We start from the raw sequence: 16325 nt of genomic DNA, 5'->3' as shown, positions 1-16325 counted from the left end.
ACACACAAGGCAGTTGTTCCATCGTGCCTTTTTGCACTGCCGTGATTGTAGATTTTTGTCGTTTTGAGCGTTTTGACCGAATCCGTTTGTGAGCATTTTTCCTGTTCAGATTAGGTCACAGCTCAGCCTCCCTGGTGGAAGAGCCTGGTCAGGATTAATCTGGTTTGCATTGGGTCATTGAGGCTATTTTTTGCTGACACTGCCTCAAGCACGGGCCTGTTGTACTGGACTGACGGAGCGTGAAGCTGTTGTTTTGGTCTGTTTAGTCTCTGCAAAGTTGCATCATGAGCACTCAGCAGTGCAAAAAACGGTGAGATCATTTTGGCCCCCTCTGCGGTATGTCCCTGTATCACAGTGGGAGAGTTTGGCAAGCGGAGCAAAGGCCTCATGCCTGGTACTGTAGATCCCCACTCTGTAGGTATCCCCTGTGCCTACTGGACAGGTGTACTGGACAAGCCAAAGCATTTCTTTTCTGGTGGAAATTCAACTTCCGTGCAGGTAATGTATCAGTATAGCCACGTTACCTGTGTTTTTGTACATTATTGTTTCAGTAAACTGGCACAAACAATATAGAGTTTTATCCAAGTGGCAGAATGTCATTGCTGTGAAATTCCTCCGCCCACGGGAGAACACATACTGTCCGTTAGATTTGAAATGGCGCAGATTACCCCCCCCCTCCCAAGGCCCCCTAAATCATGGGCATTGTCTTCCATTACTGCTAATTAATCCTGTGACCATGTCCGTTTTCCTGTTTTCCTCTCTCTGTTCCCAGTTAACGACACTAAGGGGAAGCGGAAAGTTCTGGGGTCCAACCAGAAGCTGAAGTTCAGTCCCAGCGAGCTCATTGTTTACTGCAAGGACTTCCGCATCATCAGGTTCCGCTTCGACGAAGCCGGGCCTGAGAGCGCCAAGAAGGTACGTGGGGTCTGTCCATCCGTCCAGGCAAACTGAGCGGTAAGGCAGGCACGAGAACCCTGCTCCAACTCAGTCCTATTTCATTATTATGAGAGGAACCAGATTTAATAGGCCATGGTATTCCACGCAGGCTATGTTGGGCTTGTCGGTTCCAAAAGCAGAAGGATGCAGTTCACTCAGTTCATATTTATCCCAAATCCATCTTAATCACAGCCATTTTTTCTCAGCTCCAGTAGCAGTTTCAGTGCTGTTCCTGCTTATTCTTTGTTTTTGATGCTGGTTGCGCCTAATGTCTGTAGCAATTGTAATACCCAATTCCCTCAACAAAGTGGTTGAATATCAGTTTTGAAATGTCACTTATTCCTCATAGCTGTTCAAGCCCAGTCTATATCCGACAGCGACTTGAGACGAGGGCCGACAAGATGAGATGGGAGGAACTAGGAAGTCCACATCAAAGCACCATGTAAACATATTGACGGTTTAGGTTTCTTCTCGTGACCTTTATATGCGTGTTTTGTTTAACTAGCTAACATTAACGTTGTATTGTCTATATTTATTGTTTGGTACCAGGTTTTTTTAGCAACATAACATGACAGATATCTGCATCACCACAAACACTGACGAGCTGAGCCTTTCATATGACATCATCTTTAAAGCCCAGACTCCAACAAACAGTCAACTTGAGACGAGACTTGGCAGTTTCAGAAACTCTAGCCGACAAGAGCAGACATTCTAAAACTGGACACTACGCACCAGACTTTCTTCAAAATACATTCTAAAACCATCTGGTCTCATCTTTTCTCAAGATGGCTGTTTAATGTAGGCTGGGCTTTAAGATAATCTCACATTGAAGGCTCATCTCATCAGTGTTCGTGGTGATGTAGATCTGTCATGTACGGATGTACCATGGGATGTAGCGGAGAATGTGCCCTGCTATCACTGTAGGGTGCTGTTCCAGAGAGGCCCTGTGGTAGCCTTGTGTTCCCATGCACTCTCCCTCTCCCTCTCATCCAGACATGATTCCGTCTGTTAGCCAGCAACTCTTTCATCCTGTCTTCCCATCTGGCAGGCAGCCTTAAATAGAGCCAGAATTACTGAACACCTCTATCTCTCTCTGTCTGTACGCCTCATAGGTCTGTCTGTCTGGGAGAGCTCTTGAGGGAGGTCTAGGTCCATCTGTCCGGCGGTCTCTGGGCGGAGGCTAGCAAACACATTTTACGTTGTTTTCTTTTGCCTGTGTTTCACCTGACCTCTTTGACTTGCATTACCGCTGGTTGCTGAGTCCCTCATGTTTAAAGTGAAACACGATGACTCACAGAACGCAGCGTGCTCTCTTGTTTCGCGGCTTTACAGATTTGGTTGCTACGGGTGATTGGTACTTATGTGAAATGAAGATTCCACACACTGCCTCTGACTCATGACTCTAGGAGTAAATTACAGTGCTCAGATGTGTCATCTGTGAGCCAGAAAAGGCCAGGCAAGGCAGCGGTGGAACACTTGAGGAGGCATGTGTTCGTTTCTTCGTTCTAAAGGAAATTTAAATGTTAAATGAACTGCGTTTCCAGAAACTAGGGCTACACAAAGCGCTTTGCAATCGATGACTCGCATTCCCCCGTTCGCACGCAGACGCACACACACCAACAGTGACACCGATGGCGCCCACCATGCAAGGTGACAACCAGCTCGTGGGGAGAAAATGGAGGTCAGGTGTCAGGTGCTCAGGGACACTTCAACACACCCAGGACAGGGGATCGAACTGGGGAACTCTCCAACTGCCAGACAACTTCTCTACCTCCTGAGTTAATGCTGCCCCCAAACATGAACAATGAACTACAAGTACAACAACTAATGAACTACAAATATGTGCCAGACCAAGACCAGCCAGGTGCCAGAGCCCTTGGCGGGAGCTGCCAGTTTCTCCGAGTGCATGGGCCCTGAGAGGGTACGCGAGAGTCTAGGGGTTTGGCGGAGAACAAAACGGCCATTCAGCCGGTACTTCCGACCAGCCTGCGGACATGGATGCGTTTCAGCAAGTGGTTGTGTTCCAGAAATCCTCAAAAGCCGAGGCTTGTCCTAGAAATGAATTCTGATCTCAGTCACGTAGCTCAAGGGCTCACAGTTGTCCTAAAACGCACTGAGCCCACTACTTTGCGGTAGCTCTTTGGCTGCTAGTATACCAGTCTTGCCCAGACAGTGAACACTTTGTAGATGGTGTGTATAGTGCAGAACACACAATCTATCACATTCAGTGCACACATTTTTACTCAGGCTCCACAATCATGTTTAGCACTGCAAATGGGTGTCGAAGCTGAGGCGATGTGGGTAAACCTGTAGGGGCTGCCTATACTGTGGTTTACTGGTTGTTTGCCTGGGACCCTGAAGCTTGGAGGTTCAAGCCCCAATGTAGCCACAATATGATTTTTGCAGCTGTTGGGGCCTTGAGCAAGGCCAAGGTACCCCACATTGCTCCAGTGGGGGGGGGGATTTGCCTCTGCTTAGTCTAATCAACTGTAGGTCACTTTGCATTAAAAGAAAGCATACGCTTAATAGCTGTAATGCAACTAATGTTAAGCAAAGGATACAGCTGCTATGGCCCTGTGGACTGATTATGGAGCAGGAGCAGAGCTCCTATTTTTGTTTTTCTTTTGTCTAACGGCACGTCTGAGGGCTCATTATGGAAGGAAGCTGCTGTCACACACACGCTTCCCTTCCCCTGCACGCATCCTGTGCCTGTCTCAGGTCCTCCCGTGAACAGCCTCACTGTGCAGACCAGTGACGCTGCCACTGTCAGAATTACAGGTCCAAGATGGCCGTGAACAGTGGGCCTCATGCCCGGGTTCTGGGCCCTCTGACCACGTGCAGGAAAGCCTCACTGAAGACAGAAACGCATAATTATTATGTATTTATTTTGGGTTTCCACTATTAAATATTTTTTAAAGGGAAAAGGAACAGCTTGCATTTTTGGGAGTGTATACCACTCCCAAAAATGCAAGCTGTTCCTTTTCCCTTTAAAAAATATTTAATAGTGGAAACCCAAAATAAATACATAATAATTCTGCCCAGAAATATTTTCTAATGTTTTTATTAGCAGCGCAATTAAGCTACAAGTGTGTGTGTGTGTGTGTGTGTGTGTGTCTCCATTACCAAAAGCAATGGGAGAGGTGGCTTGCGTGTGAACACTCCCTTTAATTTGTCGATGAACACTGACACGTCTCACATTTGCTGACTTCAGCTTTCCGTCTTTGTTGAATCACATTTCTGTGTGAAGCGATTTAGTCCTGGAGCTAATCCAAATGTCATGGTAAAATAAGAAAGTGGACTTTTTTGTAGCACAAATATAATGGCCCAATGCAGCTTGAAGTGAGAGTTTCCAAGGTGTACCCAAAGCCTTTTGCCAAAGAAAGCCCTGAAATCCAAGGAATAGGTGAGCAGAGAAAGCCGCTCATTGTAGAAAGGCCAGTTCATGGGTGTGGTTTCCAGCAGCAGACCATTAAAATATGTAATTACACTGTAGATCACTTTTTAAGATTTAAAAGCATTGGTTTGCGTTTGTTTGCCGACTTTATAGTGAAACATTTTAATCCACGCCACTATTTCAGCTTTCATGAAATTCAAGAAAATCTTGTTCTTGTTCAGAATTTAGAAACATGTTGTCTGCCCCTACTGCCCCAACCATGATGTCAGAGTAACTAAAAAAAAAAAAAAAAAAATGTTAAGGCAACTGGTTGGAAGAAAAACCAGAAAGTAGATCAGCCCTCCAGGACTGGAGTTGTGTACCACTGATCCAGTCACTTTTCTTAGAAGGCTTATCACCTTGTTACAGCAGATTTAGTGGCTGGTTTTGTGGGAACAGTGTTGTGTTGGCTGCATTTTTTCATTCTTTTTTTGGGACGCTCCCTCTGGTCTCTGCAGGTGTGTCTGGCCATCGCCCATTACTCCCAGCCAGCCGATCCTCAGCTGCTGTTCGGGTTCGAGTACGTTGGGAAGAGGCACCATGCTCCAGGTACACCCTGGATCCCCTTTTACTTTACGTTTACCTTTCAGGTGTGTGATGCTCTTTTCCAGAGCCATGTACAACAAAGTGCATACCCATAACCAGAGACAAGTGCGCTGAAAACCCTAGAGGGTAGTGCAGTTCCTACTTGGAATGGATGGAGTACGTGTTTGAACACACCAGATTTCTCATAACATTAACAATAGTTAACCTTCTCATTGTATTTTAGACCTTCAGTGTTTGTTAATGGAGCACAACGTGTGTTGAATATTTCTCTTACCGCGTATTTTAGTGTGTTGCTCTGTGCATGTATTGTACTTGAATGGATTTTCTGCTTTGCAAGTCTCAATGGTTAATGGTTGCCTGCCAAATAAATAGTAATGATAATCATTTTTAGTTGAGAACCAGCTGTGTTGCGGCCAAATTAATTTTAATATGAGAAATGCATCATGAATGTAGCTTTTAAATGGAATGGACTGCATTTATATTCATACACATTCACCCACTCACATACACACGCACACACCAACGGCGATAAGCAGCCCATCGCAACCAACTGGGGCTGTTTTGCTCAGGGACACTTTGACACACCCAGGGCAGGGGATTGAACCGGCAACCTTCCAACTGCCAGACGACCGACCGCTCTTACCTCCTGAGCTAATGTCGCTAATTGCTGATGTGATCTGCCCCGCGGTTGCCAGGTGACCAGGTCAACGGCACAGACCACGGCAGCAGCCTACAGACGCCCCTCTTTGACCGCTCCAGCGACTGGGACCGTGAGATCAAGCGCACGGGAGCGTCCGAGTGGAGGGTGTGCTCTATCAATGAAGGCTACGCCGTCTCTCCCAGGTGAGGCCCTGAGAGCACGGGGGGAAGCTCCCAGAATCCTTCACACGCACAAAAAAAAAGCAATACGGATTAACGCTAGCATTAGCACTGTATTTGGACGACTTGTGTCGGAGTATGTGTTGATTCTGAAGTCAAATGGATCATTGGTTAATCCTCAAAACATCCATCTGTCCATTATCTAAACCGCTTATTCCTGATCAGGCTTGAGGGAGGTGGGTGTATCAGCTTTATGGGGGAAAGGCAGGAATACACCCTGGACAGGTTGTCTATCCATCACAGGGCACACACACACCATTTGCTCTCACACTCATTCCTAGGGGCTATTTAGACTCTCCAAATCAGCCTAACCTCATGTCTTTGGACTGTGGGAGGAAACCGGACTACCCAGAGGTAACCCACGCAGACATGGGGAGAACATGCAATCTCCACACAGAGAGGCCCCGGCTTGGATTCGAGAGGACCAAGAGAGGTTACCCACTGTGCAGGCCATACAAGCAACAACCAAAAGCTCCAAATTTGAAATCTGCATGTGCACTGCTTTTGGATGACTGCAGATCTGCAGTCCTAAGTATAATCGCAAATGCTGCGTTTTATATAATGGACTTGCATAACTGGCAGAGCTTCTGTATGTCAAAAGCACTTGTAGTGTGAAATTGGAGCCACAGTAGCATAGAAGAATAGCTATTTATTCAGGGCTTTATTGCTGTATGTGGTAGTCCAAATGTATGGTAGATGCTGAACTGTAGTACTCAGCACTAATGTTTCCATTGGAGAACCCATAGCAGTACCATTAACTGTAATCAAAGTTCACAGCTATTTTACCTGGTTAAGAGACTAAATAAATAGTGTTTTAGAGACCTCTATGATTGATGTTTTACCTGAAAATTGCTGCTAATGTTCTGTGTACCTGAAAGAACAACAGTCTCAAATTTAATCAGATTTCTAACTGGCATTGTCGTCTCGAATCCCATCTCCCTGTGTGTGTGTGCGTTCCTCTGGGTACTCCACTTTCCTCCCACAGTCCAAAGACATGTTGGTCAAGCTAATTAGAATCTAAATTGTCGATAGGTGTGAAAGTGTGTGAGAGTGTGTGCCCTGCAGGTTCAGAGTGTTTTCCTGCCAAATCCCCCCTCCCCTTCCCTGATCAGTAATGATCCATTTGACTGAAATGATCCATTTGACTTGAGAATCGACACATACTCCTACGCAAGTGCAGATGGCAGTTTGAGACACATTATTTTGATAGTCTAATAACGTGTGATTAAGCCTGCTGGCTGCACGTCAACCTTACTAAATCAGGCCAACTTGGGCCTGCAAAAATCATGAGGGCAGCTTCTCTCTGTCTCTGTCTCTGTCTTTCTACATCTTTTTCTCTAGCTCTCTTTCACTCTCTCTCATTCTCTCTATCACACACACACCACTCTGGCTAATGGCTAACACTGGCCATTTTGCAGTCTCTCAGAGTACTTTGTGGTTCCGGCATCCCTGGCTGACCAGGACCTGAAGCAGTACTCTGGCTTCTTCATGGGACAGCGTCTCCCTGTGAGTTTTCCTCCAACGTCTTCACTGTCCGAACTCTAAATGAAGCCGCCGTTTCAAGGGCCTGTGGTTTTCAGAGCTCTGGAGCATCTGTTCACCTAGCTCACACAGACACCACTGATGTCCTTCACAGAAAGAGAAACATTATATTGTAAATATATGTACTTTTTGAAGATAAAATGATAAATATACAACAGGATAACAAATATCTGAGAGAGGCAGTTCACTGCAAAAAGTGTTTTTGTCTTGTGCTAAGATTTAACATCTTATTTTCTTAAGTCATTGTTTGCTATGACTTAAAATGTTCTTATTCCATTGGCAAGTCATGAGATGAGCCAAACTCTCAATATAAGACTAAAATACTTTTGTTTTTGTTTTTGCTGTGCGATACATTTCCCCCATATCTTCTGAAATGTTGCTGTGTGTAGGTAGTATGTAGCCTGAGTGTGCACCTGTTCACCGCTGCGATCTTCTGTCCCCTCCCAGTTCTGGTGCTGGAACCATGTCAACGGAAGTGCCCTGGTCCGAATGGCCAACATCAGTGACCCGGCACAGCAGAGGAAGCTGGACCAGAGGTACACGGCAAAACACCCTTCTGTGCTGCACTTTCATTATGCATGAACTTCAGGGCTCGAATTTTACTGTTGATGTTTTTATAGTGCAACTGTTATAGTCATCTGACATGTTTCCTTCCCTATTTATAGTCAAATCATGCGTTTTCATGACATTAGTCTCCAATGCTGCTGTGCACATCTGTGTCTATATTAGCCCTAGAAAAATAAAATGAGTCTGTTATGTACAGAATAGAAAATGAACAAATTGGCCCTGTCAAATACTTTCAACAATAAACGCTTAAGACTGAGTGTTGCTCGACTGAAATTGCAGAATGTTTGTGAAAAATTCTATTATCGCCGGATGTAGACTGTGGTCATTGTCCTGAGCAAAAATATATGAACGTGGGTTACCTTCATCGCACGCTGCCAGTTGCAGCAACGCTCTGTTGCTGGGCAACAAACTGGCCTTCACACGGGCCCATCTGTCTTCTCTGCCCCCCCGGCTGTAGGATCTGCAACGCCATCACCAAGAGCCATCCCAAACGTGGCGATGTCCTGAAGTCTGACCTGGACAAGGCCCTGCCCAACATCCAGGACATCCAGGCAGCCTTCCTCCGGCTGCGTCAGATCTGCGTAATGGGTGAGCGGCCTCCGTCAGGGCTGGGAGCTGTGGACTCAGTGTTCATCTCTTACTTGCATGCTCGTTTACAACGATACGATTGCTTGGTTGTCGGGCTTCTAGATGGCTGGTCGAGTTTATGTTCTGAGGTTCCCCACTGGTACAATGAGTGAAATGAGCTTCCCCACTGGTACAATGAGTGAAATGAGGTTCCCCACTGGTACAATGAGTGAAATGAGGTTCCCCACTGGTACAATGAGTGAACTGAGGTTCCCCACTGGTACAATGAGTGAACTGAGGTTCCCCACTGGTACAATGAGTGAACTGAGGTTCCCCACTGGTACAATGAGTGAAATGAGGTTCCCCACTGGTACAATGAGTGAAATGAGGTTCCCCACTGGTACAATGAGTGAACTGAGGTTCCCCACTGGTACAATGAGTGAACTGAGGTTCCCCACTGGTACAATGAGTGAAATGAGGTTCCCCACTGGTACAATGAGTGAAATGAGGTTCCCCACTGGTACAATGAGTGAAATGAGGTTCCCCATTGGTACTACGTCCTTGCCCAATGAGAGGCTGCTGTGGCTACTAGCCCTAAAACGCATTGCATAGGATGGGTCAAATTACCCTCACAGGATTCGATAAAGTATATCTTAATTCTTATTCTTAAATACAGTAACCCCGGGATGGGAGGCCGTCAGTCAACCATATTGTCCAAGTTTTACTGTGAACACAAAGACTTCAGGTGGTTTACTGTAAGCACAAAGACTTTATGTGTTCAGCATGACCAGACCTGCATTCTGACTCAGGATGACCGTGCACGGAGGGGTCCCAGGACGCTTGCTGACCTCCTGCGTGTTTGTTCCCAGAGCCCTACGAGGAGTCTGAGGAGAAGTGGCTGGCGTCCGTGGAGAGCTCTCGGTGGCTGGAGTATGTCAGGTACGCACAAATATTTACACATCGCTCTCGACAGGGTGCCAGTGTCCTTAGCACTGGCACAGAGAGAAGATTCCTTTCACTGTAGCGGCCGCTCCTGAGACTCTTCAAGATTTGCCAATGGGGTGAGAATTTCACTTGTCAAGCCAAACAGTAAGCCAACAAGCTCGACTTCAGAGAAAAAACAGATCTTAAGTCTTATTTACAAGACTAAAAACACTTCTTAAGAGCCATTTACTGTAGAGTGTAATGTGCTGGTGCCTTCCTGTCACCACACGCTAAATGTTCTGTGCTGTTGTGTGTCCGGCTACAGGGCTTTCCTGAAGCATTCGGCCGAGGTGGTGTACATGCTGGATGGGCAGCAGGCCTCCGTTATTCTGAAAGGTAGACCCTCAAACCAAACGGGCTTCACACTGCTCTTTAAGAACCAGTGTGTTTGATGTCGAGGGTGGAAAATTCCAGGGGGTGAAAGTGCTTGGGTTTTCTGTAACGGGTTATCATTTTCTGTTGTTTTTCATACATTTTCATGCATAACTTATTTTCCCTCTCATAGCTATACGTAATCCCATAAATTGCATTGTATGAAGATTTGGGTTTCGTTGATCAACAACCAGTGCGTAAACTGTGTAAACTGGTGAATTATGCGATGAAACATGAGAATTGACCAGTGCCTTACCGTGAGATTTTGGCACTGCTGATATGGTGAAAAGCAGAGATGGGTGCTAGAGATGGGTGCTAGAGATGGGTGAAATGAGTTTTCGCTCATCACTGTAAAGCCCTTTGACTGTGAGAACATGCGTCCATCCATCGACATCCATCTATCCATCCGACTACTATATCTCAATCAATCAAAAACATTTTTTTTTTTAAATAGCGCTTTCAACAAAGGGGCTTTGTCACAAAGCAGCTTTACAGAGAACCGGCCCGGAAGGGTACGCCTAGGGCAACGGTGGCAGAAAAATGAGAAAGTGGCAGAAACCCGCAGGTTTGACAGCGGTGCGTTTCCCTTGCGGTCAGCACGCGTCACCGCGCCTGTCCCCCTGTGCGTGCAGAGGAGCAGGGCCGGGACCTGGCCTGCGTGGTCGCCTCCCTGGCGCAGCTGATGCTGGACCCTCACTGCCGCGGCCTGACCGGGTTCCAGGGCCTGCTGCAGAAGGAGTGGGTGACGGCCGGCCATCGCTTCCTGGACCGCTGCAACCACCTGAAGAAGAGCGCCAAAGAGGAGGTAGCGTTGGTCAGCCTGGCCGCAGCGGACCGCAGACACACGTTGCTGTGTGCCTTCCTACACTACTTTCAGTGTCCCACATTTTAACTGGGCGAGTAGAATGCTTGCCTCCGCGTGTTGGCATATGACCAGTTGGGATTTTTGTGATGGATGAGGTTAACCCTTGCCCCCCTACTCAAACACACACACACACACACACACACACACACACACCTGCATGCACACTAGCAGGCACTAGCACATTCTTACAAACACACTCGGACATTTTCACACACGCAGACACGCAGACACACTCACACATTTTCACACACACACACACACACACACACACCCGCACGCATGCACACAGACACTCCCGCATTCTCATGCATGCGGACATACACACTCGGACATTCTCACATGCACTGGCACACACACTCCCGCATTCTCCCGCATTCTCCCACATTCTCGTGCGTGCAGGCACACATGCACTCGGACATTCTCACACGCACAGACACTCCAGCATTCTCACATTCTCACACACGCACGCAGTGCGCATATGAATTGTAATTGCCGGGTATGTAAAGGCTGCGGTGGTGTTGTAAGGACCTCTCTTTCCCTCTCCTCAGTGCCCGCTCTTCCTCCTCTTCCTGGACTGTGTGTGGCAGCTTCTGAGCCAGTACCCAGCAGCCTTTGAGTTCACAGAGACCTACCTGACTGTGCTGGGAGACAGCCTGTGGCTCCCGGTCTTCAGCACCTTCCTGTTCAACTGCCCCCGACAGCACACCCAGCACTGCAGGGTGAGGCCCCGCCCCACTCGCCAGAGCCCCTGTCCATTTCAGTGACCACGCCCATTGTTTGAGGCCCACCTGAGCCTTTCCCCAAGCACCTCAGGCACTATGTTACCTTACATTTCATTTAGCAGAAGCTTTTATCCAAAGTGACATAAAATAAGTGCATGCCAAAGGTCATTTGAATGACTGGAGCACGGTCCGTCTGTGGCTGATCCCCTCTCTCTTCTGCAGGACTTGGCCCGGAGTAAGAACCTCCCTTCGGGGGGCGACATGGGGTTGTGCTTCCCCCCCGTGTGGGACTGGTCCCAGCAGTTCAGCCCCCGGGACCAGGCACTGTTCAACAGCCCCCTGTATGTGGGCAAGGGTGCCCCCTGTGTGCAGAATGGAGCGGTGAAGACCTTCAGGCGCACTAAAGTAGGCCCCTGCGTAGCATCTGTTCTCTGTATCTGTAGGCCCCAGTGTAGTGTGTATCTGTAGGCCCCAGTGTAGTGTGTATCTGTAGGGCCCTGTGTAGTGTGTATCTGTAGGGCCCTGTGTAGTGTGTATCTGTAGGCCCCAGTGTAGTGTGTATCTGTAGGCCCCAGTGTAGTGTGTATCTGTAGGGCCCTGTGTAGTGTGTATCTGTAGGGCCCTGTGTAGTGTGTATCTGTAGGCCCCTGTGTAGTGTGTATCTGTAGGGCCCTGTGTAGTGTGTATCTGTAGGCCCCTGTATAGTGTGTATCTGCAGGGCCCTGTGTAGTGTGTATCTGTAGGGCCCTGTGTAGTGTGTATCTGTAGGCCCCAGTGTAGTGTGTATCTGTAGGCCCCAGTGTAGTGTGTATCTGTAGGGCCCTGTGTAGTGTGTATCTGTAGGCCCCTGTGTAGTGTGTATCTGTAGGGCCCTGTGTAGTGTGTATCTGTAGGGCCCTGTGTAGTGTGTATCTGTAGGGCCCTGTGTAGTGTGTATCTGTAGGCCCCAGTGTAGTGTGTATCTGTAGGGCCCTGTGTAGTGTGTATCTGTAGGCCCCAGTGTAGTGTGTATCTGTAGGGCCCTGTGTAGTGTGTATCTGTAGGGCCCTGTGTAGTGTGTATCTGTAGGGCCCTGTGTAGTGTGTATCTGTTGACCCCTGCGTGCATCTGTTCTCTTTAGTTTAAAGTGAAGGCAGGTGTAATGTACAGTTATAACTGAAATCCTGAAACTGTGGCTAAGATTCTTGACTGGGACCTGGAAGGTTGGTGGTTGAAGCCCCTGTGCAACCACAAAAAGATCAGCTGTTGGGCCTAGAGTGGTCTGTCAGTAGAGCTACATACAGTACTTTGACATGTTTAGCCCTTAAAATATGGGTCAGAAGAATGTCATTGAAAATACTTTAGGTCTGCAGGCGCAGTCACATGTTACTGGCATTCATGTTACACCACTGATGTCGAGTGTTTTTCCCCTTTTGTGGTTTTAAGTGAGACGCTTTCAAAACGATGGAAACCTTCTGTTTTTACACAACCGCTGAAATTTCTATCTGACCAGTGAGCAGGGGAACTAGCTGTAGGTTTGTGTTCAGCCTCGTGGGTTTGTGGCGTGTTGTGAATCATAAGCCACAGTGACCTTGCCTTGTTAAGTGCTCTTATGCAATCTCACTGACTGCCTTTCACTGACAGGATTTCTCGTTTTCCACACCAAAATCTGAACATTAAGCCCATCTTTTCAACTAATCAACTTTTGATTGTATGGTTGAAAGTTTGATCTTTGTTTTGTGAACAAAATGTAGATCCCCTCCCCCCCTTTGGCACCTTTGTCATGGTATAAAATGGCAGCTATTAACATACTGCCATTTTTTAAATGAGCTGCGTTTGTTTACCACTGATTCTCTTTGAAGACTCACTTTGCTGTTAATGTATAACAATTATGCTTTTTGTTTCTGCGTAATTTGATAATGGAAAAATGGCACTGATATTTATTCAGTTGGGCCCCCTGTTTAGCCTTATCAACTGTAAGTCACTTTGGATAAAAGCGTCAGCTGAAAAACAAATGTAATGCCCTGTGTGCTCTGGTGCGGTCCTCCAGAAGAACTACAGCTCCACGCTGCGGGGAGTGCCCTCCCTGAAGAACGGCATGCTGGGAGAGTTGCAGCCCCTCCCGCGCCGCGGCTCTCTGGCCCTGGGGGGGCAGAGGCCCGTCCCTCCCCAGCCGCGGGAGGCTCTGGAGAGCCCGTCTGAGCGCTTCTTCGGGGACTGGTTCTCCCGCCCGGCCGACCTGCAGGGCTTGCTCCTGCCCCAGCTGCTGCCCTCCCACCTGCGGCTCTGGCGGCTCTACTTCCTGCGCTGGGTGGCGGAGGCCCAGATCCCGGGCGGCGGCCCCATCACGGCCTTCCGGAAGGTGTCCCGGCTGGCAGACGAGATTGAGGGGCTGAGGCTCCAGCTGAGGGGGAACAAGGGCGCCCCCGTCTCCGGCCTCCCCCAGCCCGAGCCCCGCAGGATGTATTTCAGAGCCGACTCTCCCAACGACCCCCCCTCGACCCCCCCGTACCTCTCCTCCTCCTTCCCCTTCTCCCCCGTGGGGAACCTGTGTCGCCGCAGTGTCTTGGACACCCCCCTGAGCAAGTTCCTCAGCGGAGCCAAGACCTGGCTCTCCACCGAAACACTGGCCAATGAGACGCTCTGACCCCCCCTCCCACCCTCCTGAGGGGGCTTCCTTAACCCTTTCAGTCCCACGCCCAATATGAAGTGGCTCCACCCAAATGCCATGGGGTTGTGGCTTTGGCAGAGAAAATTGAGAAAGTTGGGTTTTCAGAGGGACTCAAAACAATGGTACAGCAGACATTTTGATTAGTTCAAAAGGTATAAGGTTGGCACTCGTGGGGCTGAAAGGGTTAAATCCCCGGTCACTGGCGAAGGACCGCAGTCGTCGCTGTAAAAGGAGGGTTAAGAGTTTTGGGCTGTTTTTGTGCATAATTCACTAAATCGCTCAAGTCGCACATTTTCCTGAGTAAGCTTGCTGTGTACCTGGTTTTCAGGGTGGGAGATATTGAGGTGTGAGATGTATTGCGTATCGAGGTATAGAAAGAGCTACTCGCTGGAATTTCAGCAGGGTCGGACTGTGCATAGATACTGAGCTGAAGAGACTTGTGGAGAGAAATGCTAACTGATTTAATGCTTTTAAAATGTGGTGATTTACACCGTTTCAGCCTTTTAAAGCATTTTATAGAGGTTTTTTGAGATACCTTCTGTTAAGGTGCAGCAATTGCCGTTTTGAAAAGTATACTACCACATCATTCTAAAAAGCATTTTGTTTTGGTGAGTTAGGGTAGGGCAATTTAATTTGAATGCCTGTTGACTTAGGTATTTGTTGACACGCTAATACCTAGCTTAATACCAAGGAAATGACAGGGTTTGTGTACCTAACATGGATTGACTTTGAGGAAGATATTACTGTACAGGCTGTAACTAGAGTGGTCTGTCAGCAGAGCTACAAACAGTACTTTATTTTACATGCTTATGCCTTAAAATATGGGTTAGAAGCGTGTGTCATTGAAAATACTGGCATCCATGTTACACCACTGATGTGGTGTGCTTTTCCCCTTTTGTGGTGTAAGTGCTTTGAGACACTTTCAAAACAACGGAAGCCTTCTGTTTTGGAGAACTGTCTTTACACAACTGCTCACGTTTCTATTTGACCAGTGAGTAGGGGAACTAGCTGTAGGTTTGTGTTCAGCCTCGTGGTTTTGTGGCGTGTTGTGAAGCCACAGGTACATTGCCAGTGCTCTTGTGCAATCTCACTGACTGCATTTCTCCATCAGTCAGAACTGTCACCATGCCTTAGATACAACCAAATCTGAATCGCTAAGCATTCCTCTTTATCCACACCAAAATCGGAACATTAAGCTCATCTTTTCAACAAATCAACTATTGTTCACACGGTCTGTTGGGATGATTGTATGTTTGAAAGTTTGATCTTTGTTTTGTGAACAAAATGTAGATTTTTGTTTTGTCCCCCCCCCCCCCTTTGGCACCTTTGTAACCTTTGTAATGGTTTTAAATGGCAGCTGTTAATGTACTGTCATTTTTTAAATGAGCTGCATTTGTTTAACACTGATTCTCTTTGTAGACACACTTTGCTGTTAATGTATGACAATTATGCTTTTTGTTTTCTCATAATTTGATAATGGAACTGATATTTATTCAGTTATGCAAATACCTGGGACCCTGGAACCCCGTGTGCCTTTAAAGGGGAGTTTGAGCTCGAGCTGTACAATTCATTCAAAATGCTGAGTCTCCTCTTTTGCTTGTCCAGTTACATTTTCAACTGCCATGTTCTGGAATGTTCACTGACTGACATACACTGGTTCAAACACCACTTGCCACCAAGAAGCCATATTCAAACTGTTACTTCGTCAGGTTCCCTTTTATGCAAATAAACAGATCAATAACGTTTCTCCTTGTGTGCCTTTGAGCTTTTGGGATTTTGTTTGGATTTGGGGGTGGGTTGATGTTAATAATTTGTTTCTGATTTTCTCACATTTTTCATAATTAGGGTGGCAATACTGTATATTTCAATCACTCATGTACACTCAATGAGCACTTTATTAGGTATTTATTAGACTTATTTTCTACTGCTGTAGCCAATCCACTTAGAGTTATGATGCGTTGTGTGTTCAAAGATGCTCTTCTGCATACCACTGTTGTAATGTGCGGTTATTTGCGTTACTGTCACCTTCCTGTCAGCTTTGACCAGTCTGGCCCTTCTCCTCTGACGTCTCTCATTAACAAGACATTTCTGTCTGCAGAACTGTTGCTCACTGGATTTTTTTGTTTGTTTTTTGCACCATTCTTTGCAAATTCTAGAGACTAGTGTGTGTGGAAATCCCAGGAGATCAGCAGTTTTCTAAGATACCCAAACCACCCTGTCTGCTACCAACAATCATGGTGAAAGTCACTTTGATCACATTTT

General features: G+C 47.2%; 1 protein-coding gene across 2 annotated transcripts in view; it reads left to right on the top strand.

Annotated features, from left to right (window-relative positions):
* The window catches only part of LOC133130867 (myotubularin-related protein 10-like), a 28093-nt gene extending 12285 nt beyond the window's left edge, over positions 1-15808 (top strand). For both annotated transcript variants that reach the window (XM_061245805.1, XM_061245804.1), the window contains exons 5-16: positions 773-915; positions 4828-4918; positions 5611-5758; positions 7213-7300; positions 7784-7872; positions 8361-8491; positions 9340-9409; positions 9720-9790; positions 10459-10631; positions 11240-11410; positions 11636-11818; positions 13443-15808. In XM_061245805.1, the coding sequence (XP_061101789.1) occupies positions 773-915; positions 4828-4918; positions 5611-5758; positions 7213-7300; positions 7784-7872; positions 8361-8491; positions 9340-9409; positions 9720-9790; positions 10459-10631; positions 11240-11410; positions 11636-11818; positions 13443-14039 (1955 nt within the window). In that variant the 3' untranslated portion in view covers positions 14040-15808. The remainder of the gene's footprint in view (positions 1-772; positions 916-4827; positions 4919-5610; positions 5759-7212; positions 7301-7783; positions 7873-8360; positions 8492-9339; positions 9410-9719; positions 9791-10458; positions 10632-11239; positions 11411-11635; positions 11819-13442) is intronic.
* Positions 15809-16325: the final 517 nt, after the last annotated feature.

This window comes from Conger conger, chromosome 6 (assembly GCF_963514075.1).
Source record: "Conger conger chromosome 6, fConCon1.1, whole genome shotgun sequence".
Lineage (NCBI taxonomy): Eukaryota > Metazoa > Chordata > Actinopteri > Anguilliformes > Congridae > Conger > Conger conger.
This window is presented reverse-complemented; position numbering and strand designations above follow the sequence as displayed.